Source organism: Elephas maximus, chromosome 11 (genome assembly GCF_024166365.1).
Source record: "Elephas maximus indicus isolate mEleMax1 chromosome 11, mEleMax1 primary haplotype, whole genome shotgun sequence".
In the NCBI taxonomy this organism is placed as follows: domain Eukaryota; kingdom Metazoa; phylum Chordata; class Mammalia; order Proboscidea; family Elephantidae; genus Elephas; species Elephas maximus.
The window spans coordinates 103,878,821-103,906,653 of NC_064829.1; the positions used below are offsets into that span (position 1 = coordinate 103,878,821).

The following is a 27,833-nucleotide window of genomic DNA, read 5'->3' on the forward strand; positions in this document are numbered from 1 at the left end:
AGGAAGGGGGCTGGGCCGGCAGCGCGCGGGCCACCCTTTACACTGCGCCTGCGCGGGCCACGCGAATCCGCGCCAGGACGCAGGCTCGCGAAAAGTTGCTGCAAACTTTCTCGCCCCCTTCCCTCGCCCCTCCTCCCAGCCAGACCCGCCCCCCTGTGGAGCCGGGAATTCCGAGGGGCGGAGCGCAGGCTGAGATGGGGAGCGGGGGGCCTCCCGAGGACCCCGGAGACGGAGGCGTGCTGGAGCTTAAGCTCGGGGCGGAGGTGGCTTCGCGCCCTTAGTCCTCCCGGACGGCCCGTTACCCTCTCCGTTGTCCCGATGGGGAAATTAAGGCCCTGAGCCAGAGGAACACGCGGGGGGAGGCAAAAAGCGCGGCCAGAGGCGGAGGGAAAACAAAGAATCACGGACAAACGGGGAGGGGACGGACACACACAGACGTAGGGACAGAGACCCGAGTAGGAGAGTTGGCCCGGCACTGGGCGAGGGGCGCGGGGACGGCCGGAGGAGAAGATCGGGAAGCGCGAAGGGGAGAGGAGAGGGGAGGGGGCCGGGGGAAGCCCGAGGGAGGAGGAGAGGGGGAGGAACTTCCCAAAGTTACAAAACATGGCTACCTTGCCTGCGGAGCCGAGCGCGGGGCCGGCGGCCGGAGGGGAGGCTGCGGCCGCGGCAGCCGAGGAGGAGGAGGAGGAAGCGCGCCAGCTCCTGCAGACTTTGCAGGCGGCCGAGGGTGAGGCGGCGGCGGCGGCCGGGGCCAGGGCGGGCGAAGCGGCGGCGGGAGCGGAGGGCCCGGGGTCCCCGGGCGTCCCCGGTTCGCCCTCCGAGGCTGCTGCCGAGCCGCCCACGGGCCTCCGCTTCTCGCCCGAGCAGGTGGCGTGCGTGTGTGAGGCGCTGCTCCAGGCGGGCCATGCCGGCCGCTTGAGCCGCTTCCTGGGCGCGCTGCCCCCGGCCGAGCGCCTACGTGGCAGCGATCCGGTGCTGCGCGCGCGGGCCTTGGTGGCCTTCCAGCGGGGCGAGTACGCCGAGCTCTACCGGCTGCTCGAGAGCCGCCCCTTCCCTGCTGCCCACCACGCCTTCCTGCAGGACCTTTACCTCCGCGCACGCTACCACGAGGCCGAGCGGGCCCGCGGCCGCGCACTGGGCGCCGTGGACAAGTACCGGCTGCGCAAGAAGTTCCCGCTGCCCAAGACCATCTGGGACGGCGAGGAGACCGTGTACTGCTTCAAGGAGCGCTCCCGCGCCGCGCTCAAGGCCTGCTATCGCGGCAACCGCTACCCTACGCCCGACGAGAAGCGCCGCCTGGCCACCCTCACTGGCCTCTCGCTCACGCAGGTCAGCAACTGGTTCAAGAACCGGCGACAGCGCGACCGGACCGGGGGCGGCGGCGGCGCGCCCTGCAAGAGGTGAGGAACCCGGGCAGCGCGAGCCCCGCTTGTCCGGGGCGTTCTATTTACAATCCGACACCGCAACCCCCGTGCCCAGTGCGAGAGTCAGCGCGCCGACCTCCGCGCACACCTCACACTCACCTACTCTTTCGCCCGGGAGAGCAGGGGGAAAGCGCGGGTCAGAAAGGCACACGCCCCGGGCCTTCTACCCCTGGACATCAGTGCATCGCGCGCACAGCCTAGACCTCTTCCCTCGCTCCACACAAGGCTCCAGCCCAAATCCCCATCCAGTTTGAGGCTAGATTCAGGGGAGACATTGAGAAAGTGGAGCCTCTGGGGGGGCCTCTGGAAAGGAAGCGGGGGACCTTTGTTCACCCCACCCCCAGCAGGAACTTCTTTCAGACCGCCAGACCGTCCCTGACCCGTTACTTTGCCCTACACACCCCCACACCCCCCTCGGGGGCCAAACAGCGTGGTCTGTCGTCTGTCTTTGTTGTGAAACGTGAACCTTCCCCAGCTCCGGTTTCCCTGTAACTCTAGCCCTTCCCCTCCCACCCAGGGCCGCCGGCCTCTCACTCCCTTCTCTGCCTCCCCAGGGGAGGGTACCGGGAGCTGAGCAGCAGCCACCTCCTGGCTCACTCTCTGTCGGACAAGCAGCCTGGCCCAGAGAACTATGAGGGACAGCCGTGGTGCACAGCCTTTGGGGCCTGGAGGCCAAGGGGCTGGGAAAGGAGGGTCTCTTTCTCCTGTCCCATAAGATTTTAGGTTTTTTTGTGGTCTTGTCAGTGTGGAGTTTGTAGAAGCTATGTGTCTGGAGTCTTGATTTCGGGAGGTTCTATAACTGTTCTAAGGGTGTATCCAAGAGCTGGGGCTGGGAAAAGTGGGGAGTCTTCTGTGGAGAAGTCAGGCTGGCCCAGTGTTCAGGACCACAGCTTACCATCCTCTCTCCACCAGTGAGTCTGATGGGAACCCTACCACGGAGGACGAGTCCAGCCGGAGTCCCGAGGACCTGGAGAGGGGGGTGGCCTCAGTGGCTGCTGAGGCCTCAGCCCAGGGCTCCATCTTCTTGGCTGGGGCCACCCCTCCAGCGCCCTGCCCTGCCTCCTCTTCCATCCTGGTGAACGGGAGCTTTCTGGCTGCTGGCAACTCTCCAGCAGTGCTCCTCAACGGGAGCCCTGTCATCATCAATAGTCTGGCCCTGGGCGAAGCCTCCAGCCTGGGCCCCCTGCTACTCACAGGGGGTGGGGGCGCCCCTCCACCGCAGCCCAGTACCCAGGGGGCCAGTGAGGCCAAGGCCTCCCTGGTCCTGGACCCCCAGACAGGGGAGGTTCGTCTGGAAGAGACGCAGCCTGAAGCATCTGAGACCAAGGGAGCCCAAGTGGCTGCATCAGGTCTGGCCGGAGAGGAGGTTTCAGGGCCCCTGCCCCAGGTGGTGCCTGGCCCCCCCACAGCTGCCACCTTTCCCCTGCCACCAGGACCACTGCCGACAGTGGCTGCTCCACAGGTGGTGCCACTCTCCCCACCACCTGGGTACCCTGCAGGCCTGGGCCCCACCTCCCCGCTGTTGAACCTGCCCCAGGTAGTACCCACCTCACAGGTGGTGACCCTGCCCCAGGCTGTGGGGCCACTGCAGCTGTTAGCAGCTGGGCCAGGCAGCCCTGTGAAGGTGGCAGCCGCAGCAGGCCCTGCCAACGTGCACCTGATAAACTCCGGGGTGGGTGTGACCACCCTGCAGCTCCCTTCAGCCACAGCCCCAGGTATCTTCTTCTGCCTCCCTCTGAGTGAGAGCTGGGTGGGGGGCATGTTATCTCAGAGGAAGAAGGCCGGGGGTGCCGGTAGGTTTCTGGGGGTGTCTCATCCCTGGCATGTCAAAGTGGGCTTCTGTGTAGGGCACTGAGGCTCAAGTCACACAGCCTGAGCCCCACCCCAAAAGGGCTCCATTTTGCCTCTGGCTCATCTCCATGGGGACCGCCCCCACCTCTGTCCCAAGCCAGCAGCCCCCGTCTCTAACAGCTCTTGGCCCATCTCTCCCCACAGGAAACTTCCTCCTGGCGAATCCTGTGTCTGGCAGCCCCATCGTGACAGGTGTGGCTGTACAGCAGGGCAAGATCATCCTCACTGCCACCTTCCCCACCAGCATGCTGGTCTCCCAGGTGCTGCCACCCACCCCCAGCCTGGCCCTGCCCCTGAAGCCAGAGACGGCCCTCTCAGTGCCCGAAGGAGCCCTCCCGGTGGCGCCCAGCCCCGCTCTCCCGGAGGCCCACACGCTAGGCACTCTTTCTGTGCAGCAGCCGCTGCCACCGCCACCACCCCCAGCTGCCGCCACCACCACCACCACTGCTGTTGCCACCACTACAGGCCTTCCCTTCTCCCCAGACTCCTCCAGCCTCCTGCCCAGCTTCCCAGCACCCCCGCCGCCAGAGGGGCTGATGCTGTCTCCCGCTGCAGTACCCGTGTGGCCAGCGGGGCTGGAACTGAGCACAGGAACCGAGGGGCTGCTGGAAGTGGAGAAGGGGCTGGCGACTCAGGCCCCCCACACTGTGCTGAGGCTGCCAGACCCTGACTCCGAGGGGCTGCTCCTGGGGTCCACAGCAGGGGGTGAGGTGGATGAGGGGCTGGAAGCCGAGGCCAAGGTCCTGACTCAGCTGCAGTCAGTGCCCGTGGAAGAGCCCTTGGAACTGTGACCCAGTCCGCCCTTACTCCCTCCTGACAATGGTGCTCAAAAGACCTGGGGGCAGGCCTGGGAGCCGGCAACCTCCCAGAAACAATTGCTGCAACTGAAGATGCCCCGCACTACACCTCTCTAGGCAGGCTCAGCCCTACCAGGGACTCAGCCCTGTCCCCTCTCTGGATGGAGAGACCTTCTGTTACAGCCCTCTCCTTGCTCTGCCCCCCACACATATGGGGGTGGGGGTTCTTGACTCAGGGGCTCTGCCCCCCACGACCTGGTACTAGCTGTGAGCTGAAGACTCTGCCAAATGGCTGGACTTCCAACCCCCTTGAGCCGTCTCCCTGTCACTCCCTAACACACTGTTAATAGCTCCACTGTTGTCCGTTGTCCTCAGAACTGTGTGGAACTCATGAAACTCAGAGGGGAGGACAGGCAGACCCTCCCCAGCTCAGCACTTCTTGCTGAAAAGGGACGCAGGTCTGGGTGGGCTCCAGAGCAGGGGTGCCTGTCTTCCCCTCACCCTCACGTCCAGCCCCAGACCAAAGATGCCCTCATCTGCCCCCAGGGGCAACTTCTAGCCCCTGCCCCCCCACATCATTTGTACCCTAAATCTTTATTTTTCTAGGACGTGTTATGTCTCTGTTTCAATAAAAAAGTAACAGACAATTAGAACCATAGGGGTGTGGGTTAACTTCCAAATAACTTGCCCAAAGGAGACCTGAACAACAGAAAGCCTGGTTTGAGGTTCAGGCTTTCTGATCTCCACTTCCTGAGTGGGAAGGTTTGCGGTGAGGCTTGGGAAAGTGTGGGCTGGGAGGTTTCTTTCAACCTCAGCCCAAGGCGGGGGGCCCACAGATCTAGGGGGAAGGATGCCCCAGTGCCACGGGACGGGCTGAGATGGGAGAGCCTGGAGTCCTCTCTGCTGCTGGTAACAAGGGTTCTACTTGCTTTATTTCATTTAGAACAATAAATAATCTATAAATAGAACAGTGGCAGTGGGGAAGGTGAACAGGGTGGAAACCATTTGATTCTGGGGTGGGGGGGAGAAGGGCAGAGGTGACCCCTCCACATCTCCTCACCTCCCTGCATTTCATTTGGGCTCCCTTCCCCACCCTGAGGGTCCTCTGACAAGCCAGAGGGGAGGAGAGAGACTGCCCAAGGCAGCCTTACACCGTGAACACCTAAAACGGGGTCAATAAATAAGCCCAAGTTAACAGGGCTGGGGCCGGGGGACCTCCCCCTCTCCGCTCCCGGCTTCAGAGGGCTTCAGACACTACCGTGGAGCTGCCAGGAGGTGAGAGCGGAGGGGGGCCGCTGGCCCTCACTGGCCAGGAGGGGGCTGAGGGGCCCGCCCCGGGGATGGGGACGAACGGGCCTTCTCGGCCAACAGCTGGTAGAAGGGCTTGGGCGGGTCCCAGTCGTCGTCCTCACTGCTGGACCTCTCCTGCTTCACAATGCGGTTGTGCTGGCGGCTGAACCTGCGTGCCTTGATGCTGGGGGGAGATGGGGCCTCACTCACCTCCTGGGGAGCTCAGTCCCACCCCCGAGTCCACCCTCAGCGGTGACCAGGGCCTGGGCTGCGGCAGAGGTCAGAGTGTTAGCCTTCCTGGAGGAGCCCCTGGTTTCTGAGTCCAGGTCTGTAAAACGGGCCTCAGCTCACTGCTGGGGTCCCACATGCCTTTGAGGGTCTGCTACAAATCACACACACGCACCTGTGTTTCAGGGACTGAGGTGAAATGGGCAGGTGGCAGCTCTTTGAAGTTGGTGGACAGAAGAGGGTGGAGGGGGTCTAAGAGGAGGAGGGAAGGAGAAGGCCAAGCAAGAGGGAAATGAGACTGGACAGAGAGAACCTCCCTGTGGCAGAAGATCCGAATCCAGAAGGGAGCTACAGGGTGAAGCAGTTCTCCACTGATCACCCCCAAATCCTTCCTAAAAATCTGCAATGCACAAGTCCCTCACCCTACTCACCTCCCAACCTGTTCCCAATACCACGCAGCTCGAGGCTCTGGAAGATGAGTGGGATTAGGGAATCTGGGAGGCCCCTCTGGACTCCCCCAACACCCTCGGGCAGGGGCTTCTCACCAATATGGCTTCCGTTCCTGCAGGGTCATCACCCGCCAGAGCTGGGCCAGCTCCTTGGTGGCAGCTGTGGATGCGGTTCCTGGACAGGCTCTGGGACAGGGAAGGGGGGAGTAAGGAGAGGTCTGCAGAGCAGCCTGGCTTCAGAGGAGGCAACAGTGAGACCACAGAAGGGTCCCTCACCCCTTTGGAGCCTCGGTTTTCCCATCTGAGAACTCAGATCTTGCCTATCCCTTTTGGCCTGAAAGGCCTCCGTCGCTAGGCACTCACTGGAGTGCAGAAATCACTCAAAGGGGATGCCCAGGGTCCCGAGACAGACTGCAGGGCCCTGCCTCCAACCCCTCCTGGTATCAAAACCAAAAAACCAGTTGCCTTTGAGTCAATGCTGACTCACACCAATCCCATGTGTGTCAGAGTTGTGCTCTATGGGGTTTTCAACGGCTGATTTTTCGGAAATTTCTCCCAAAGTGCCTCCGGGAGGACTTGTACCTCCAACCTTTTAGTTAGTAGCCAAGTGTGTTAACTGTTTGTACCACCCAGGGGCTCCTAAACCATCTACCATGCCTTGTAGTTTCCTTGTTTATCTTCCTGCCTTTTATGCTTTTTATAGTATGACCTAGAACACAGGTTCTAGAGCCAGACTGCCTGGGGTCAGAATCCCAGTTCTTCCCCACACAGGCTATGTGACCCTGGACAACCGCTCTGGGCCCCAGCTTCCTTAGCTGTAAAATGGGCACAATAATAGCGCCTCCACCATGGTGTGGTTGTAAGGATTAAAGGAGACAGTTCCTGGGAAGTGCCTGGCACAGCTGAGTATTTCTTGAATTTATGGAAGAATATAAAACCGATTGCCGTGGGGTGGATTCTGATTCACGGTGACCCCATGTGTGTCAGAGCAGAACTGAGCTCCAGAGGTTTTCAGTGACTGATTTTTCAGAAGAAGATCACCAGGCCTTTCTTCCAAGGTGCCTCTGGGTGGACTTGAACCTCCAACCCTCTGGGTAGTAGCCAAGCATATTAACCATTGGCACCACCCACCCAGGGATTCCTCCTGGTACCAGCACCTGGATTTCTCTGTAAGGGGACAGCTCTTCTTTCCTGTTGGTGGCTTGGAGGGGCCCCCCCACCCCCTGGCTGCAGGCCTGGGCATGCCTGGGTCAGGGCTGGGCATCTGATCCAATCCCAGTCAACCTCAAGAACTTTTGCTTGAAGCCTTGGACACGAGGAGCTCTCTTTTCACCTGAGTTACTAGAGTGGTGGGCAGGATGGAAGCCTGAGCCCACGGGGGGTGATCCTGCCCCCGGTGTGGCACCCCACCCAAGCTTGAGCATGAAACCAGCTGGGGAGACAGCAGAGGTGAGAGAGCGGCAGCTTCTAGAGAACCCTGTCTCAGTGGCCAGACCCAGCTGTGCATGAAAGCAGTGGACAGCCCCCTGGCCCTTTTTTCCGGCTATGTAAGGCTTATATAAGACTTCTCTGAAGTTGAGCTGGGTTTCCTTGCTTGCAGTGAAAAGGTTCTGACCAACGCAATGGGGCTGGCTTACATTCTGGGGAGAGGTGTGAGTGAGGACAGTTGGTGGGCCCTTCCCGGGGGCGCTGCGAGTCAGAGAGCAGTGGGATGCGCTGTGGTCGGGGCCCTGCCCAGGGGCAGAGGGGGCTCCTCGCTCACCGGATGTACTGCTTCCTATTCATCCTGCAGAACATGATGAAGCCGTTGACACACTTTTTCTTCATCGGGGTGGGATAGGGGACTTTCTTCCCCTCCTTGGACTTCACGGGGCCCCTGGTTGCGCGGGCCTTCCTGGCCTTCCTCCCGCCGGGGGGCAGGACCGAGGCCCGCCGGGTCGGGGTCCAGGTGTAGTCGCCATCTTCCTCACTGGAGGACTCCGAGTCCTCGGGGTCGGGCTGGGCGTCCTGCGGGGGCAGGGGGAGGTGAGAGAGGGTGGAGATGGGGACCAACCTCAGCAGAGGGGACTGACCTCTCACCTCTTGCCGCTTCCAAGGGGACTCTGTCTCAGTGGTCCCAGAGCCTGGGCTGGTCTCGCTGAGGGAGAGGTAGCAGTGGTCGAGCGAGACGGAGGACTGGAACTGGCTGTGCGCATCAGTCGGGTCTCCGGGGGCCTCAGGGGGAGTGTTCTGGGATGGAGGAGAAACATGAAAGGGGATGCGAGTAGAGATAAAGGTATCCCTTTATCCTCTGATCCGCAACATTTCTGGGGACATGACGTTGGCATTAGAAACAGCTCTGATTAAAGACAATCTCGAAACAAAATGCACACCATGGAATATCACACAGTCATAAAGAGAAATGAAATCCCAATGCGTGCCGCAACACGGATAAATCTAGACAAGGTCGTGCCAGGTGAAATCAGTCAGTGGCAAAAGGACAAATGCTGTATGATCTCACTTATACGAAATAAGCAAACATACGGAAACTGGGGATTGTTGGTGGTTACCAGGGGCGGGAAGGAGGAGAACGGGGACGTTTTTTGCTGAGGGGGCGCTGAGGCTATGTTCACGGTGGAGGAATGATTTGGAAAAGGGAAGCGAGAATGGCTGCACAACTTGAAGAACGTGATCAGTGTCACTGAGTTGTACATGCAGAAATTGTTGAGATGGTGCACGTTTTGTTGTGTCTATTTTCACAGCAATAATAATAATAACAAAGACAGTCTCATCCAAACAGCCCCTCAGACATTCAAGCAGATGTTCTGACTGTCTTAGGAAATCAGAGAGGGGTTGGACTGGGATCAGCTCTTCTGCCTCCTAATCTGGTTTTTATAAACCAAGAACTGGGTGCTAGGTGTGCTCATTGTGATAATTTTAAAAATATTTTTATTTATTCATTTATCTTAATGTGCTGAATTTTTTTCTTCTTTTTTTTTTAACCAGTAATTCCTCACTCTCTCCTCCGCCTAGCCCCTGATAACCACCAATCAACTTTTTGACTCTATGCATTTGCCTCTTCTAGGTATTGCATAGGGTGTCCCTGAGTGGCACAAGTGATTAAGAGCTTGGCTGTTAACCAAAAGGTTAGTGGTTTGAGTCGTCTACCCAGAGGCACCTTGAAAGAAAGGCCTGGCAATCCACTTCAGAAAAAAAACAGTCATTGAAAACCCTGTGGAGCACAGTTCTACTCTGACACACGTGGGGTTGCCACGAGTCAGGCTCAACTTGATGGTAACTGGTTGGTTGGTTGACGGCTTTTGTCTTTTATCACGTTCGTCTCATTCTTTCCAGGCGCCCAGCACAGGGCAGGCACCAGGTGATGCTCACAGGACGGGCAGATGAGCAGGTCAGAGGTGTGACAGATTCTGGAAGGGTGAGTGGACCCCTGAGGGGATCGATGGGTGACTGTGTGGGTGGAAGATGGCCGAAAGGTTGAGGGGAGAGAGGGGTGAAGCGAGCAGATGATGAACGTGTGTAGACAAAAGGATGGACGTCTCCGTGGATGGACAAGTGGTCAGTCGCGTACCTTGTTCTCTGGCGCCTCAGACTTGCAGGCAGAAAGTGGAGACTCAGGGCCGAGGTACACGTCTTCAAAGAGAGCTGTCAGGGAGGGGGACCAGAGGAGCTGCTAGAAGGGAAGTGTTTCTCTCATGGCACCACCCCTCTGTACCCACCACCCCTGCTGGCCAGGGCGCCCCTCCTTGGTTTCCTGCTTTGGGATCTCCTAGTCAAAGTCCCAATCCAGCTCACAGGCCAGCTCTCCCAGGGTGTCTCTGCACCCTGGGCAGAGCGGGCGGCTCCCTGCTCTGGCTCCCAGAGCCCTCCTGACGTCTCCTTGTCAGGACACTCACCCCACTGGCCTGTGATTGTGGGGTGTCAGGACCAGGCTTGGGCTTACCTCTGGGAATCAGATGCCCCAAGCCTCAGGCCCAGGCCTTGCTGCTCACCTTGGGTTAGATACTCTGTGCCGTCTTCCAGGATCTGCTCTGGCAGCAGCCTGCCAGGGGAGGTGAAGAGGGAAGGGCTGAGCCCCAAGATCTCGCTCAGGGGGCCCGTGGCACTCCAGTCCTTGATCTGGGGAGGCCCCAAGGCCAGTGGGCTCCCTGAAAAGCAAACATCTGTCTCAGACGTGTGGCCAGAGATCCCCTTGTCCCCAACACAGCAGCTGGCTTAAGGAGATGGTGCCAGACATGGGAAAGGCGACTCTGTCAGTTCCTCGCTTTCAGTGCTTGGGAGAGGAAATGACCGCCATCACCCACTTTACTGTTATTACCATCCCCATTTTGTTACTGTTGCTGTTAGTTGCTGCCAAGTTGATTCCGAATCATGGCGACCCCACATGTGCAGACTAGACTGCTCCACAGGGTTTTCAGGGCTGTGACCTTTCAGAAGCGGATCGCTAGGCCTGTCTTCCAAGGCGCCCTCTGGGTGGGTTCGAATCGCCGACCTTTCGGCTAGTAGTCAGGCACATAACTATTTGTGCCACCCAGGACTCCTTGGTAGAGGAAATTAAGACGTATGAAGCCTGGCATTATGGATTGCAAAAAAAAAAAAAAACAAAATCATCTTGTGCCCAGGCCTGACAGTCTGATTGTAGCTCCCTGGAGCTCTGTATTAAGAAAGATTCTGAAGTAGCATCTGCGCTCAGGAGAGTGACGAGTCATTAGTAATGTCTGCCGCAGGCAAAGGTGGAGAAGCGACAGCAGGCATATGGTGTATTTGCCATCTTGTGCTATTAGCAGGTAGCCCTGGTGGCACAGTGGTTAAGAACTTGGGTGCTAACCAAAAGGTCAGCAGTTCGAGTCCACCACCTCTCCTTGGAAACCCTATGGGGCAGTTCTGCTCTGTCCTACAGGATCACTAGGAGCTGGAATCGACTTGATGGCAACGGGTTTTGGTGCTTAGCCGGTTTCCACTCACTTGCCCTCTTTCCCCCCTTCCACAGAAATCCTCAGAAGGAATGTACCAAGAAGGCCCCACACCAGCCTGCATTGAGGAGAGAGAGTTTCATTCACCATGGGGGCTGCCCTCTGCGGTCCAGGCAGGAAGCCAAGGGTCAGCATCAGGGGACTCCTTGTCTACCTCCTCGCTGGAATCGTAGAACACCAGCTCCTGCTGCCTGCAAGAGGTGGAATTTCAAGAGGCAGAGCCAGAGCCCAGGTCTGGGAGGTGCTGTGTGACCACGTGTGCCGTTTCCCTTTGGGGTCCCAGTGTTGCCAATGGTGAGGTCAGACATGGATTTCCTCAGTGCTGGCCCCTGTGTGGGGCACTGGAGCAGAAAGCTCAGTGCCCTGAGGCTCTACCCTTGAGGAGCTTCAAGTCTTGTGAGGAGAGAGCATGTGAGCTGACAGTGACAACATAGGAACAGCGCTGTGGTGTGGGGGGAGTGGAGGCGACCAGGGAGCAGGCGGGCAGGGCAGGCAGAGAGCCACCACACTGACCTCAGCCCTGATTTCAGGACTGGGGCAGTTTTCCAGGTGGACAGGGGGAGCAGGCACTCTGGGACAGGGACTGGCTCCTTCGGGGAATGGCGAATACCTGAGTGTAAGATTCATGGGGGAAGGGCAGAAAAAGGGCTGGCAGGGTGAGCTGGGGCCAGAGAAGAGGCTCAAATGCCAGCGAAGATGTTTGGGCTCTCCCCTACAGGCACCGAGGAAGGCTTTGGAGCAAAGGACTAAAGGGTCAAGATCTGTGTGTTGGGAGAGCTGCTCTGTTGACTGGTGAGAACAGGCTGGAGGGGTGAGGTGGAAGGCAGAGAGGCCTGTAAGAACCCTGCTGCCACGTCCAGTGAGGAGAAAGTCAGGCTTTTCCGTGGTGCCCACGGTGCTGGGGGGACACCAGCAGAGGCTGTACACCAGTCTCGGCGCCCCTCCCTCAGCCATTCCAACCACACACCTCGACCCCCACTCGGTGCCCTTGGAATTCCCTTACCTGGGGCAGGGCTGTGTCCTGTTGAGAAAGTAGAACTTCTCAGCGTCTTTCTGGACCCCAAGGGCAGGGGAAGGCTCATCGTCCTGGGCACTGTTTCCGAAACAGCAGCCTGAGGGGTGGATCAGGATGGTCACTCCACAGATTGGAACAAATTCCAGGGCTCCCAGATGCAGGGGACAGAGAGATGCCTTCCCCCATCCTGGCCAAAGCCTCAGGCTTTGAGGCCTCTGCAGGCCTCCCACTCACACCCAGGGTTCCTGAACCCCATATCCCATCAGAAGCTACAATGAAGGTAAAATCCTAGATGGAATCATGGTGACACCGACAAGGATGACAGCAAACAAGGATCCAGTGTTTCCTATGTGCCAGCTGTCCTAAGCATTTTACTATTACCCCATTTTACAGATAGGTAAACTGAGGCACTGAGAGATCAGGTCACACAGCTGGCAGGAAGACTGGGAAAGGCCTGCCTTTCTGATCCCAGGCTGGCTCAGGTATCTCCTCTGGGCCCGCCCCCAGCAAGACTGGATTCCTCTGCACTCTCAGTATTTGGTGATATGGCTTCGTCACTGGCCTGTGAGCTCAGTCACTGCTGTGTCACCAGCACCCGCACGTGGCCTGGCAGCAAGGAGATGCTCGGGAGTCGAGGCAGAATGAACAAATGGAAGACAAGCCTAACTGGGGGTTTCTAAGCCAGTGTGAGGCCAGCCCTGTGTGCAAACTGCCCTCTTTCTCCTCTCGCTGTCTGCTGGGTTCACCCTCACACCTCTCCAAGCTGGTGCTCGAGAGACTGTCCTCCCACCTGGCCTCCTCCCCCGTTCTGAGACCTGATGTCTACATGGGAAGGTGACACTGGTCCTATTCTACCCTCACACCCACACCAGAGCCTAAAATGAAAAGAAAATTGAGAAAGAGGCCATGAGCATCGTGAAGTGAGAGACGGCATCCACCTTGTTGACTGCCGTGTGCCCAGCACGAATCCTGTGCCGGGACAGAGCAGGTGCCCAGAAAGAAGAGTATAAACGAATGACTACAGTAACCATGAGGAAAGCCACCAACTTGAGAGGCCGCAGTGGGCGCCGCTCTCAGCCATGTCCAGCACTGTCAGCTGGGCTCTTCCTCTTTTCTCTCCACCTTGAGGCGAGGACGGTGCAGCCTTGGGCTGTCTGTCGGAATCAGTGCATCTTAGAGGGCTGGTTGTCCCCTCAGTGTTCCCTCTTTCCTGGTCTGGGGCCGGGGTCACCTTCTTGGGCTTGCACAGGGTCAGACAGCGGCGAGGCTTCTGGTCCCGGGTCTGCCGTTCTGAGAGAGCAGAGAGACAGGCATCAGAGACAAGGCTGCCTGGCTGTCACCAGGTATGGCTAAGGGGGCGTCTTCTTTTCCCCAGCCCTGACAACCCGTTCAACAGCTTTGCCTGGCCTGGTCACCCACCAGCGCTTCCCAGGTAAGGTCAGATGCTCACTTAGGGCTGGCCCAGTCGAATGCTTCCCTGGCCACATGCCAGAATCACCTCAGGAGTTTTTAAAAAGTATTGATACCCAGGTTCTACCCTAGATCCTCAAATCAAAATTTATAGATGCGAGGCACACACAGAAGTATTTTTTAAGGCACTCCAGAGGATTCAACTGTGCAGCCAGGGCTGGACACCACTAATTAGGTCCAGCTTCCATTTTAAAGACCTGGAAATGGAGGCCCACAGAGGGTAAGGGACACAGAGCTAGTTAGTAGCAAGGCTGGGACCAGTCCTAGGACTCCTGACTCCCATACTTGAATCTTTCCCCCACCTCACGCTCCCTGATGTCCTGACCCAAGGATGGATGACTAAGTGAACATATAGACAATAAACAGCAGCTTCTATTTGCTGAGTGCTGACTGTATGCCAAGCATTGCTTAAGTAGTATATATACCAAAACCAAAACTAGTTGCCGTCAAGTAGACGCCAATGACTCAAGGCGAGTATGCAGAGTAGAACTGCTCCATAGGGTTTTCAAGGCTGTGACCTTTCAGGAGCTGATTGCCAGGCTTTACTTCCAAGTCACATCTGGTTGGGTTCAAACCACTAACCTTTCAGTTAGTAGTTGACCGCTTAACCATTTGCACCACACAGGCTTTTATGTAATCCTTAAGACAATCCTAGGCTTGGGACCACAAGCTCCAGATGAGGACACTGAGGCTCAGAGAAGGAGGGTGACCTCCTAAGGCCTCAGAGCTAGTAAGTGGGGGAGCCAGGAGTTGAACCCAGGCATGTCTGACGCTCCAGCTTAGACAAGGGCTCAGGATGGCTGACAAGGCCTCCCCAGGATAGTGACACCCGTGGAAGGGAGCCCAGCTCCAGTGTTGCCCCTGCTTTGCCACCACTGACAGTGTGTACCTGATGTTTGAGTCGGCTTCTTCTTCTGAGGCTTCTGGCAGGCTCCCCGGAGACGGGTCTTTCGAGAGCACGGGGAGCTAGATGGGGTGGAGTGTCTCTGCCTTGGTGGGCCCCCAGTGGGGTTCTGACCCGGCCCTGCACAAGGACGGAGAAGGAGCCGGTCAGCACCCCTCATCCAGTCACACCTCCTGCTTTCCAGTCCTGGGGTGGGCAGCCCCAGTGCCCAGGCTGGCTTTACAAACGTGCACCCTGAGATCCAGGAGGAGGCAGGGCCTATGCGGGGTTGCACCGCCAGGCAACAAAGGTACGGAGCTCCAGCTCCGATTTCCTGAGTGGTATTCTGGGCTCTCTGTGGGGCCTTGACCAAGAGGGAAACAGACTAAGCACTTCCCAAATGCCTCACCATCTTTCTTACCCCACACCAATCTCTCCTTTCACCTTCCCAACACAGTGAGGCCGCCACCGCCCACCCAGGGCTGCACTGGGCCTCTCCTTCAGGCCTTTCAATTTGCCCTCGTGAACTCCTCCCAAATTTGCCCACTTCTGTCCGCATTCTCAGCCACAGTGCTAGATTGGGCCTCTCTTGTCCACGCCACCCCTAAGAGTATCCTCGCTCATCTCCCTGACTCCAGCTTCTTACTGACTAACCCACCCTCTACTCTAGATGTCAGGAGATAAATCTGATTATGACTTTCCCTTGGTTTAAAATCCTCCAGGAATTCTTATCTTCCTCATGTCGCACCCAGACTCCATCACTGACGACCGAAGCCCTTCAGGATCTCATTCCCACAGTACTGTTGTTGTTGGGTGATTGAGTGGATTCCAACTCCTAGAGACACTATAGGACAGAGTACAACTGCCCCATAAGGTCTCCTAGGCGGTAATCTTTACGGGATCAGATCACCAAGTCTTTTCTCCTGCAGAGCCTCTGGGTGAGGGCAAACTTCCAGCTTTTTGGTTAGCAGCTGAGCACTTAACCATCATGCCACCAGGGTTCCTTCCTGCAGTCGTGGTCCTGCTAAACCTCTCCAGCCTCATCTCCGACCACTATGATCGTGTATGTACTTGACACAACAGCAACCACCACGTGCAGTACTGGATGCTTGGTGTGTTCCAGGCAGTGTGTCGTGCTCTCTCTCTCTATGAATTCACTCCTCACCACAAACACAGAAGGGAAGTACTGTTAATTTTCCCATTTTGCAGATGCCGCGAGTGAAGCACAGAGAGGTGGAGGTTGCAGAGGTGGCCGAGTCGGGATCTGGCTCCAGAACGTGCCCGTCATCTCAAGGCTACCCCAACGACTTGCCTTCCCCAAACGTTCCTCACGTGTCTTCTCATGACTGCATGCTTTTGCTCAGATCGTTTCTTCTGCTTGGCAGGGTTCTTCCCTCTTCTCCTACCGCCCTTGAAGGATTGGATTGTGTCCCCCCCTTAAAATATGTTGAAGCTCTAACCCCTGCGCACGTGATCTTGTTTGGAAATAGAATCTTTGAAGATGTTTATCAGTTAAAAAGGTCACATGAGGTCATACAGGAGTAGGGTGGATCCTACTCCTATACGAGTGGTGTCCTTGTAAGACAGGGACAGAGACACAGAGGAAGACAGACGTGTGACGTGTGTGACACAGAGGCAGAGACTGGAGTAAGGCTGCAGCCACAGGCCAAGGAATGCCTGGGGCTACCAGATGCTGGGAGAGACAAGGAAGGATCTTCTCCTAGAAACCTCAGAGACAGCCTGGCCTTGCTGATACCCTGCATTTGGACTCTGGCCTCCAGAACTGTGAGACAATAAATGTTTGTCATCTCAGGCCACACTTTGTTACCACAGCCACAGGAAACCAAGACACGGGGCCCAGCCCCCAGCCCCTCCCTCACACCTCTCCTCTGAGTTCCCACAGCACCTCCCGCCTCCCTCTGGCTTTGTTTCCTCTGCCCGCCAAGCTGTGGGATCCGGGACGCCCTGACCTGTCTAAGTTACACTGTGTCCTGACAGCCAGGATGACGCTTGACACTCAGCAGGCACCAGGAGATGCTGACTGAGGCTACTTACCGCCAAGTCCACCTTCCCCATCCGTGGTGTAGAGCTTGAGCAAGGCCTTAGCCACATCGATGTTTTTCTGGAGGTACTGAATGTACTGCAGGACATGCAGGAGAATCTCCTTCTGTCCCCAAAAGAAAGACAGGGTTGAGTACAAGAGCCAGGGCCCAAGACAACGTGAGGTAGCTGGGAACCAGAGACGGGGAGGGCCCAGGACTCCACTACCCCTTGCCCCAACAATTCCTCAGTTGGCAGAGATGCTTCTGTTCTGCTGTTTAGTCCTCACCGTGGCCCACTGAGATGGCAGTACCTAAACCAAAACCAAACCTGTTGCTGTTGAGTTGATTCCTATTCATAGTGACCCTACAGGATGGAGCAGAACTGCCCCCTAGGGTTTCCAAGGCTGTAATCTTTCTGGAAGCAGACTGTCACATCTTTCTCCTGTAGAGCGTCTCGTGGGTTCAAACCTCTGACCTTTCGGTTAGCAGCCAACTGCTTAACCTCTGTGCCACCAGGGCTCCTTAGGCCTCTTAATATCAAAAAAACCAAACCCATTACAGTTGAGTCAATTCTAACTCACAGCAACCCTACAGGACAGAGTTGAACAGCCACATAGGGTTTCCAAAGCTGTAAATCTTTACTGCAGCAGACTGCCACGTCTTTTGCCCACGGAGTAGCTGGTGGGTTCGAAACGACAGGCTTTTGGTTAGCATCTGAGCTCTTAACCACTGCACCACCAGGGCTCCTTAGATTGCGGTTACAGGGAAGGAAACTGAGCATCAGCGTGCTACAGGGACTTGCCTAAGGTACAGGGAGGAGGTGGCAGAGCTGAGACCTGCATCCAGTTTGGCCTGGCTCCTGCTCCCATTTTTCTGCACAAACTGGCTTCTTGCCCCAGCCCTTTGCTCATGCTGAATTCTGTCTGGAAAGCCCTCCTTTTCTTCCACTAATTCCCACACCTGACTTCCCCCAATCTCAGCCTCAGCACAGTCAGTGGTTTCCCCTTCCAGAAGCCTCCCCCCGCCCCCAACCTCCTTAGACGGGGCTAGGTTGTTTGCCCCTCCTCGGTACTCACAACACCCTGGGCCTATTCCCACCAAGGTGCTTGCCACACTGTTTTATAATCATCAGCTAACGCGTTGTTCTCTCCCACTGACCTTGAGCTACCTAAGGGTAGAGAGTGACACTAATGGATTCCAAGCACCCAGAATTGAGAGGTTGCTTAGCCTATGACTGTCAGGGAATGAGTTTCCTTCACAGCACCAAGCACAATGCCACCAATCCAGCCGGCGTCATTATCCAACCACCACATACCTACTGAGCTCCCACTGAGGGCCAGCTACGTGTGGTGAACTAGACATACTTTTGTCTCGACGGAGCTTATACTCTAGTGAGGGCAACAAATCTTAATAAACTCAAATTCTATAAGATTATTGACTGGGTGATAAGCACCAGGAATAAGAGTATAACAAAAAACCAAACTGATTGTCACTGAGTCCATTCTGACTCATAGCGACCTTATACAATAGAGTAGAACTGCCCCACAGGGTTTCCAGGGAGAGGCTGGTGGATTCGAACTGCTGACCTTTTGGTTAGCAGCTGAGCTCTCAACCACTGCACCACCAGGACTCCAGAACATAACAAAAAGGAGTCCTAAATCAGACTGGAGTGTTCTGGAAAGGCCTCCCTGAAGAAGCAAGTTTAAGCTGAGACCTGAAGAATGAAAGGCATTAACCTGGGGATGAGGTAGGCGAAGAAGACCAGTGTTGCAGATTGAATTGCGTCTTCTCCCCCAAAAAAGATCTGTTAAAGTTCTAACCAACCCCTGTGCCTGGGCAGGTGACCTTGATTAGAAAGTGGGTCTTTGGAGATGTATCAGTTAAGTTACTGGGAGGTCACGCTGGAGCAGGGTGGGTCCTGATGTCCTTATAAGGAGAAGGGACAGAGGGAAGATGCCCTGTAACACCCCAGGTGCAAGTCAAGGAATGCCTGGAGCTGTGAGAAGCTAGGAGAGAGGCAATGAAGAGTCTCCCTCAAAGCCTCAGAAGGAAGCAACATGGCTGACGCCCTAATCTCGGACTCCCAGCCTCCAGAACTGTGAGATGATACAGTTCTCTCCTAACCCGCTCGGTATGTGGTGTTTTGTTTTGACAGCCCTAGGAAGCCAATACAACCAGTAAGTATTTCTTGAACTGAACTGGGTCCCTAAAATAATGATAACATACAGTTAGCAAAGGTCCCTGTGTGGCACAAATGGTTTGCACTCGGCTGGTAACCAAAAGGTTGGCGGTTTGAACCCACCCAGCCGCACTGTGGAAGAAACAGACCTGGTGATCTTCTTCCATAAAGATTTAAAAAACAAAAAACAACAACAAAACCAAACCTGTTGCCATCAAGTAGATTGACTCATAGCAACCCTACAGACGACGGCCGTAAAGATTACAGCCCAGAAAACCCTATCAAAACTAAACCCGTTGCTGTCAATTCCAAATCATAGTGACCCTACAGGACAGAGTAGAACTGCCCCATACGTTTTCCAAGGGGCGGCTGGTGGATTTGAACTGCTGACGTTTTGGTTAGCAGCCAAAATCTTAACTACTGTGCCACCAGGGCTCCAGAAAACCCTATGGAGCAGTTTTACTCTGTAACAATAGGGTCTGCTACGTCACAAATCAACAACAAAATCAACAACAAAATGCAGTTAGCAATTTTCCAAACCCCTGAAACAGGAAACATGGTTTCATGAGGGGATTTATATGAAACTGTTCCATACAATATGATAGACAGTCACAGACTTAACCTGAACCATGAGACCAAACCAGAAAACCAAACCCACTGCCGTTGTGTCGATTCTGACCCTATAGGACCCTATAGGACAGAGTAGAACTGCCCCATAGAGTTTCCAAGGAGCGCCTGGTGATCTGAGCTGCCGACCTTTTGGTTAGCAGCCGTAGCCCTTCACCACTGAGCCGCCAGGGTTTCCTGAACCATGAGAGGAGGCTATAATCTGAGGAACACATGTAACACAGCCAAGAGAACACTGGCTTTGAATGACCTGGATCCAATCTGCCAGGTTACTGGCTATGTAACTGGATGCGGCGCCACGGATAGCTTTTGTGTGGCCTTTTTTTCTCGCCATGCTCTCGTAACTCCCACCCAAGTGATGGGACCAGACTGTGTGATAGGCTAATTGTGGCCCACCAAAGTGCCTGGTCAGTTTTGACATCTCGCTGGGCTTCAAATGAGCCACCCCAGAGGCAGGAAGAAGGGGGTCCCACCACCACCAAGGAAGAATAGACAGGAGTGGAAAGCACGTCCTTTGGACCTGGGATCCCCACACTACGAAGCCCCTGAAACCAGGAGACAGAAAGAGAGAGAGAGCTGTAACACTGAAGATGGCGAGAAGTGGCAGCAGAGACCCCACAGTAGAGACCCGTCAGCAGGGGACGGCGTGATGGGTTTCCTGGCCCACAGAGAGAGAAAGCTGAGTGCCTTTGGGCAGAGGCCTAGAACCAGGGAGAGGAGTGCCTGGGAGCATGGCTGGGAAGAGGCTGCCCTGATCAAAGAACCGTATCCTGGGTGTTCCTGAGCCTGAACTGTAACTGTTACTCCCCTAATAATCCCCATAATGGTGAGTATTATCTGTGAGTTCTGTGTGGCCCTTGCAATGAATTACCAAACCCAGCAGGGAAGTAAAGAGTGCTGTGGGAGGGACGATTGGTGTCAGAATTGGTAAAGACAGTAGAGAGAGGAGGCATGTCTGACCTCCGCCTCATAGGAATCAGCCTTGGGCTGTTGAATTTGATTCTACTTCCCCTTTCTGAAGTTAGAGGGGGTCGGACACCACCCTCACACCATTTTTACACTGGAGCAAGTCATTCGACTTTGTTGAGACTCGGTTTTCTCATCTGTGCAAAGGGAATGAGGATACCACCTGAACTCAGAGGATTATTAGTTAAAAAACAAACACTCATTGCCATCGATTCCAACTCATGTATTACAGAGTAGAACCGCTCCGTAGGGTTTTCCTGGTTGTAATCTTTATGGAAATACATCGCCAGGCCTGTCTTCTGTGACTGGGTGAGTTTGAAGCACCAACCTTCAGATTAGCAGCCGAGTGCAAACTGTTTGAGCAAACCATTTGTGCAGGGACCCGGGTTACCAGTAGGATTCAATAAATAAGTGTATGAAATCACCCAGCCCAGAGCTTGATACACAATTAGTCAGTGATTTAATGGGTCCACCTTCACCAGGATCTCATGAGATTAAATGAGAAAATGTATAACTAGACCATGAATTTTTTAAGACCAGATAGACTGTCTTTTTAGCTTAGTATCTCCAATACCAGGAACTCACTGAACTGAAGTCTTTGTAAACTGTGAAGTAATATGTAAATGTTACTTATCAGTGGGAATGCCAAGGTTTTATGTAGAAGATAATTTGGCATCATCCCAGATTTCAAGACCCAAAAAAACCCCAAAGCCCATTGCCAAGAAGTTGATTCCAACTCATAGCAACCCTATAGGACAGGGTAGAACTGCCCTGTAGGGTTCCCAAGGCTGTAATCTTTATGGGAATAGACTACCACATCTTTCTTCCACAGAGCCGCTGGTGGCTTTGAACTGTTGACCTTTTGGTTAGCAGCTGAGCGCTTAACCACCGTGCCATCAGGGCCCCTGATTTCCAGACAGAAGGCTCAGATGCTGATGCTTCAGGAGGGTTAGCTTGGGTGTTACATCAGACGAGCAAATCCCGGAGACCTTCAGAAGATGGGAGTGACAGGCACTGGAAATATCTTAACAGAGGGGATTCATTCCCTTAGTCAACACTTACTGAGTATCTAGTAACAGAGTGGTTGAGGGCAAGGGCCTTTGGAACAAGACACATGACACTCCTTCTGCCCTTAACTAGATGCTTCAGTTTCTTCAAAAGTCCTCGGGTGGCACAAATGATTTGTGCTTGACTACTAACCTAAAGGCCGGCAGTTCAAATGCACCTAGTGGTGCCTCGGAAGAAAGGCCTGACAATCCGGTTTCATAAAAATTGCAGCCAAGAAAAACCTATGGAGCAGTTATACTCTGTACCACATGGAGTCGCCATAAGTCGGAATCAACCCCATGGCAATGGATTTGGTTTTGGTTTTCAGTTTCCTCCAACCTAAAAACAAGGTAAAACAACCTAAAAACAACTCACAAGGTTTATGGTGAGGATTAAACCAGCAAATGTATATGGAATGCTTAGCACTGAGGCTCTGACACCTGGAACTCTCCACAGTCGGGGCTCTTGTTATTGCTATCTGCTCTACGCTAGGCCTCGGCATGGGGATAGAGAGATTTACCTACTAAGGTCCTTGTCCTCGCATAACTCTCCATCTAAAAGGGGTCAGGGACAAGGAAATAACCCCAGTGATGTGCTGAGGGGTTTGATGGTCAGCCACCACCTGTCTAACGCTTTGTCGTACTGTGGTGGCTTGCACGTTGCAGTGATGCTGGAAGCTATGCCATCAGTATTTCAAATACCTGCAGGGTCACCTATGGTGGACAGGTTTCAATGGAGCTTCCAGACTAAGACAGAAGCGCAAGAAAGGCCTGGTGATCTACTTCCAAAAATTAGCCAATGAAAACCTCATGGATCACAACAGAATATCGTCTGATAGAGGGCTGGAAGATGAGCTCCCTAGCTTGGAAGGCACTCAAAATACACAGTGACTGCAATAATGGACTCAAGCATACCAATGACGGTGACGATGGTACAGGACCCAACGATGTTTTCTTCTGTTGGACATAGAGTGGTTATGACTCGGAGCCAACTCGATGGCAGTTAACAACAACTGATGGTCAGAGGGAGAAGAAGCTACAGATCCCATGGGGGGTACTTAACCAGCCAGGGTGGTGAGGGAAGATCCATGAATCTAAGCTGAACCCCAAGTCTCAAACATGGGGGAGCACTAGACTATGTCACACATCCTGGGGCACGTTGGGGTGATGCTCTTTGATCAGAGACTGGTCAAGTGAGGGTGAGATGGTGTTACAGATGGAATTGTGTCCCCCCAAAATATGGTTATAAATCCTAACCTCTGTAAAACTAAAACTCATTGCCATCGAGTCGATTCCAACTCACAGCGACCCTATAGGATATAGAAGAACTGTCCCATAAGGTTTCCAAGGCGTGGCTGGTGGATTTGAACTGCCCACCTTTTGGTTAGTAGCCAAACTCCTTACCACTGCACCACCAGGACCTGTGGTTATAATCTTACCTGGAAATGAGTTGCCTTGTTATGTTAGTGAGGCAGGATTAGTGTAGGGTGTATCTTGAGTCAATCTTTTTTGAGATATAAAGAGAATTAAACAAGAGAGAAACAGAGATGGGGGAGACGCCAAGCCACAAGAAGATCAGTGAGGAAGAAGTTGAAAAGAGACAAGGACCTTCCTCCAGAGCTGACAGAGACAGAAAGCCTTTCTCCAGAACCAGCGCCCTGTATTCGGACTTGTAGCCTCCTAAACTTTGAGAAAATAAATGTCTGTTAAAGCCACCCGCTTGTTGCATTTCTGTTATAGCAGCATTAGATGACTAAGACAGGTGGAAGGTGGGTGCAAGTCGCTTGTACAGCAGTGGGTCCAGGGCTGAATTTAAGGGAAGATGAGGGTAGGGAAGAAGAAGGGTCATTAAGACCAACTAACTAAATGGAACCTCCAGAATGGAAATAATGAGAATGCTCATGCGTTGTGAAGAATGTAACCAATCACTGAAAAATTTGTGTAGAAATTGTTGAATAAGAACCTAAACTGCTGTGTAAACCTTCACCAGAAACATAGTAAAATATTATTAAAAAAAAAAAAGACCAACTAACCAGTAGCTGTTGAGTCGATGCCGACTCATGGCAACCCCACGTGTGTCAGAGTAGGACTGTGCTCCACGGGGTTGCTTCCCCTTGTTGAAGAACAGCTGCTGGCACCCAACATTCTTCCTATAAACGGCTATGAATGAACGAATGAATAAGCAAATGAATGAATGAATGAGAGAAATGGAGCAAGAAAACATCTACGACTGATCAGACACCAAGCTTCAAGATCTCCGAGTCTCATTAAGTTATCCCACTGGGTGCAAGGTTTTAGCTCAGCACTCCATACATACATTGAGTAGCCACGGGGAATACACGGAGACGCCTTATCTATTCCCACCTCCTGAAGATGATAAGAACAGGTCACAGAACAAGGAACACTGCCATGAAACGGAAATAGATTCACAGCACACTATGTTGTGGGCTTGTCGTAGCTATTACGCCATTTCGGTCTCACAATATCTCTGGGTTAAAACAAGCTGCCCTTGAGCTGATGCTGACTCCTGGTGACCCCACGTGTGTCAGAGGAAAATTGTGCCCCAAGGGCTTTCCAATGGCTGAATTTCTGAAAACGGATCACCAGGCCTTTCTTTTGAGGTGCTTGTGGGTGAACCTGAACTTCCAAACTCTTGCTTAGCAGCCGAGTGTGTTAACTGTTTGCACCATCCAGGGACCCCTATCTCTGGGTGGTTGTTACTGAGTGCCATCCCATGTGACGGTAGAATTGCCTCCTAGGGCTTTCTTGACTGTCATCTTTACGGAAGGAGCCCTGGTGGTGCAATGGTTAAGTGCTCGTCTGCTAACCAAAGAGTCAGCAATTTGAATTTACCAGCTGCTCCACGGGAGAAAGATGTGGTAGTCTGTTTCCATAAAGATTACAGCCTTGGAAGCCCTATGGGGCAGTCCTACCCTGTCCGTATAGGGTCGCTATGACTCAGAATCGACTCAGTGGCAATGAGCTTGGTTTTTTTGGTTAATTTTTACGAAAGTAGATCACCAGGTTTTTCTCCCCTGGAGGCTCTGGGTGGGTTCAAACTGCCAATCTTTCAGTTAGCAGCCAAATGCTTAACCACTGTGCCACCAGGTCTCCTCCTATCTCTGGGTGATAGGAGTTATTTTCCTTATTTTACTACTCAGAAAGGCCAATTATGCCAAGTAACCTGCCCAAAGTTCTGTAGCTGTGGAGCTGGAGAGATCAAACTTATGGCTGTTTGACTCCCAAAGCTATGATCTTTACCTGGCAACTTGCTTGATGTTTCCTTCCCAGTTCCCCTTACCTCTTTTGCAAGAAAAGAATCCCCTGGGATCCCAGACTGCCAGAAATTCTGATCAGAGCAGAAATACTCTCACTTCAACATTGTTCCTGAAAGGGTCTGTCTTGGCTGCCCAAGGCAGGGAGGTTCAACTGCTTAGTGGTATTTAAGCTCTCCAGTCTTTCCTTCCCCAAATCTGCCTCCTTTCCTACAGGCTCCATACCTTGGTAAGCTTTTTGGTTCCGGGCTTCAGGGACACAGGTAGCAGCAAGGCCAGCTCTTGCAGTTTACTGGTGTGGTTTTTCCTCTCCTTCCTGTTTGGAGACAAGAGCTAATTTGAGTCAACCCCCCCAAAAAAAAAACCGAACCCATTGCTACTGAGTTGATTCTGACTCATAGAGGCCCTATCGGACAGAGTAGAACCGCCCCATAGGGTGTCCAAGGCTGTAATCTTTATGGAAACGACTGCCACATCTTTCTCCCGTGGGTTCACACTGCTGACCTTTCAGCTACCAGCCAAGCACTTAATCACTGCACCACCAGGGCTCCTTAATACTCCCTTGCTTCAAACCTCTCAATGCCATCCCATGGTTAAGGATCGAGTTTTAAAAACTCTTTAGAATGAAGTTCTGACACATGGCAGAACACGCATGAACCTGGAAAACACTATGCTAAGTTAAAAGAGCCCTGGTGGCACAGTGGTTAAGCGTCTAACTGCTAATCGAAAGGTCGGCGTTTGGAACTCACAAGCTGCTCTGTGGAAGAAAAGGCCTGGCACTCTGCTTCTGTAAAGATTACAGCCTAGGAAACCCTATGGGGTAGTTCTACTCTGTCCTATAGGGTCACTATAAGCCGGAGTCAACTTGACAGCACCCAGCAGTAACAACTGAAGGAAGCAAGACACCAAACGACACATAGTGTATGATCCAATGTATATGAAGAATCTAGAGCAGACAAATGTATAGAGACAGAAAGTGGTTATCACCGGCTGGAGGGAGGGAAGAGTGTGGAGTTAACGCTTAACGAGTAAAGAATTTCTGTTTGGGGTGATGGGTTGCATAAGATTGTGAATGTGAAAATGGTTAAAACGGCAAATTTTGGGAGCCCTTCAAAAAAAAATTTTTTTTTCCAGTGGTGCAAATGGTTAAGCACTTGTCTACTAGCTGAAAGATTGGCAGTTCGAACCCGTGCAGTGGAAGACAGGCCTGGCGATCTGCTTCCAAAAAGTTATAGCCTTGAAAACCCTATGGAGCAGGGATCACCAGGGGTAGGAATCGACTAGATGGCAACTAACAACAACAAAGCTTATGAAAATGGCAAATTCTATGCTGTTATTGTTAAGGAGGAAACCCTGGTACTGCAGTGCCTTAGAGCAATGCCTACTAACCAAAAGGTTGGCAGTTTGAATCCACCAAGAGCTCCTTGGAAACTCTATGGGGCAGTTCTACTCTGTCGTATAGGGTCACTATGAGTTGGAATTGACTCAATGGCAATTTTTTTTTTTATTGTTATGAATTGAATTGTGTCTCCCCAAAATATGTGTTGTAAATCCTAACTTCAATAATGCCTGTGGTCATAATCTATAATCCCATTTGGGAATGGGCTGACTTTATTACGTTAATGAGACAGGATTAGTGTAGGATTAGTGAGATATAAAAGAGATTAAACAAGCAATCAGAAAAAGCAGAGATGGGGGAAGACACATGCCAAGCCATGTGAAGATCACCAAAGAACTGAAGCTCAGAAGAGACAAGGACTTTCCCCCAGAGCTGGCACCCTGAATTCAGACTAAACTGTGAGAAAATAAATTTGTTTGTTAAAGCCACCCACTTGTGGCATTTCTGTTATAGGAGCACTAGATAACTAACCCATGTATATTTTACCAAGGATCCCTGGTAGCACAGTGGTTAAGTGGTTGGCTGCTAACGAAAAGGTTGGAGGTTCAAACCCACCAGCCACTTTACAGGAGAAAGATGTGGCAGTCTGCTTCCGTAAAGAGTACAGCCTTGGAAACCCTGTAGGGGCAGTTCTACTCTGTCCTATAGGGTCGTAAGGAGTTGGAATCAATAGCAATGTGTTTGTTTATTTTTTGGGTACATTTTACCACAAAACAAACAAACAACACTTTTTTTTTTTTAACTTTCTTAAAATAAAAATTTAACATAGCTTATAATGCCCTTCATGGTCTGGGTCTGCTGACCCTTCTGGTCTCATCATTTACTTCCTTTGATTCTCTCTTATCAACCAACCTTAATCCCCAGGACAAGTGAGGTAGTTCAGCTAAGGGCTCCAGCACCTGTGCTCATACACTATCTGCTCCCTGAACGGGGCTGCCAGCTGGGTGGGAGCAACTCTCTATCCCTAGCACCTAGTGCGGGCCTGGCACATCTCTGAAGCTCACTGCGCCTTTGCTCAATGAATAAATAAGGGCATGAAAGAAGCTGACTCCAGGAAAGCTACTGAACTTCCGGGATCTAACCCCTGGATTCATAATTTATAATATACTCAGGCACACACAGCCCTCCACGCCTCTTCTGACATATGGAGACACAAAGACTCTGAAGTCTCGCCCCCAAAAGGCCACTCTTTATTGAATCCCAAACACTGCCATCTCTACTGATCCTTACCCCCTTCCTTCCGGGCCCAGTTCAATTGCCACCTGCCCCAGGAAGCCCCTTCAACTCCCCTTATTCTTCTCCCCAACTCTGAATCTCAACACTTTGTGTCACTTGCAACATAACCCAGCCAAAACACTTGCCTGATCACAGGTACATGTTTAGTTCTGACTCATACCCAGGAACTGCTACCTCCTCTTTGCCAGGTCCCATGCTGACACCGTGTGTCATGAATTGAATTATGCCCCCCTTAAAAATGTGTGTACCAATTTGGCTGGGCCAAGACGTCCACTATTGTGTGATTTTCCTATAGGTTGTAAATCCTGCCTCTATGATGTTAATGAGGGAGGAAGGGCAGCAGTTGTGTTAATGAGGCAGGACTCAATCTACAAGATTGGATTGTATCTTGAGGCAATCCCTTGAGGTATAAAAGAGAGAAGTGAGCGGAGAGATAGCGGGAGCTCATACTACCAAGAAAGCAGCACCGGGAGCAGAGCACATCCTTTGGACCCCCAGTCCCCGCACCTGAGAAGCTCGTTGACCAGGTGAAGACTGAGGTCAGGGACCTTCCTCTGTACACGACAGAGAAGAGAGAGCCTTACCCTAGAGCTGACACCCTGAATTTGGACTTTTAGCCTACTTTACTGTAAGGAAATAAATTTTGTTAAGCCAACCACTTGCGGTATTTCTGTTATAGCAGCACT

General features: G+C 53.2%; 2 protein-coding genes across 2 annotated transcripts in view; one reads left to right on the forward strand and one right to left on the reverse strand.

Annotated features, from left to right (window-relative positions):
- The first annotated feature begins 541 nt into the window (after nucleotides 1–541).
- On the forward strand, nucleotides 542–4,711 carry SIX5 (SIX homeobox 5). Its single transcript, XM_049901146.1, has 3 exons — nucleotides 542–1,400; nucleotides 2,337–3,139; nucleotides 3,420–4,711. The coding sequence occupies exons 1-3, from the start codon at nucleotides 604–606 to the stop codon at nucleotides 4,064–4,066; spliced, it is 2,247 nt and encodes a 748-aa protein (XP_049757103.1). The 5' UTR covers nucleotides 542–603; the 3' UTR covers nucleotides 4,067–4,711.
- A 663-nt stretch (nucleotides 4,712–5,374) lies between these two features.
- MEIOSIN (meiosis initiator) overlaps nucleotides 5,375–27,833 on the reverse strand; it is a 34,008-nt gene continuing 11,549 nt past the window's right edge. Inside the window, exons 2-13 of the mRNA XM_049902418.1 lie at nucleotides 24,738–24,845; nucleotides 16,433–16,544; nucleotides 14,384–14,518; nucleotides 13,072–13,314; nucleotides 12,013–12,121; nucleotides 11,097–11,200; nucleotides 10,029–10,184; nucleotides 9,608–9,681; nucleotides 8,119–8,268; nucleotides 7,802–8,046; nucleotides 6,136–6,225; nucleotides 5,375–5,546 (exon numbers count right to left, since the gene is read on the reverse strand). Of these exons, the coding sequence (XP_049758375.1) occupies nucleotides 5,375–5,546; nucleotides 6,136–6,225; nucleotides 7,802–8,046; nucleotides 8,119–8,268; nucleotides 9,608–9,681; nucleotides 10,029–10,184; nucleotides 11,097–11,200; nucleotides 12,013–12,121; nucleotides 13,072–13,314; nucleotides 14,384–14,518; nucleotides 16,433–16,544; nucleotides 24,738–24,845 (1,698 nt within the window). The remainder of the gene's footprint in view (nucleotides 5,547–6,135; nucleotides 6,226–7,801; nucleotides 8,047–8,118; nucleotides 8,269–9,607; nucleotides 9,682–10,028; nucleotides 10,185–11,096; nucleotides 11,201–12,012; nucleotides 12,122–13,071; nucleotides 13,315–14,383; nucleotides 14,519–16,432; nucleotides 16,545–24,737; nucleotides 24,846–27,833) is intronic.

Excerpts from the sequence above, each read along its gene's own strand:
- SIX5 (XM_049901146.1), top strand. The coding sequence starts at position 604 with ATGGCTACCTTGCCTGCGGAGCCGAGCGCGGGGCCGGCGGCCGGAGGG. Across the intron at positions 1,401-2,336 it reads GGCGGCGCGCCCTGCAAGAG|TGAGTCTGATGGGAACCCTA; the intron begins GTGAGGAACCCG and ends TCTCTCCACCAG. Across the intron at positions 3,140-3,419 it reads CCCTTCAGCCACAGCCCCAG|GAAACTTCCTCCTGGCGAAT; the intron begins GTATCTTCTTCT and ends CTCTCCCCACAG.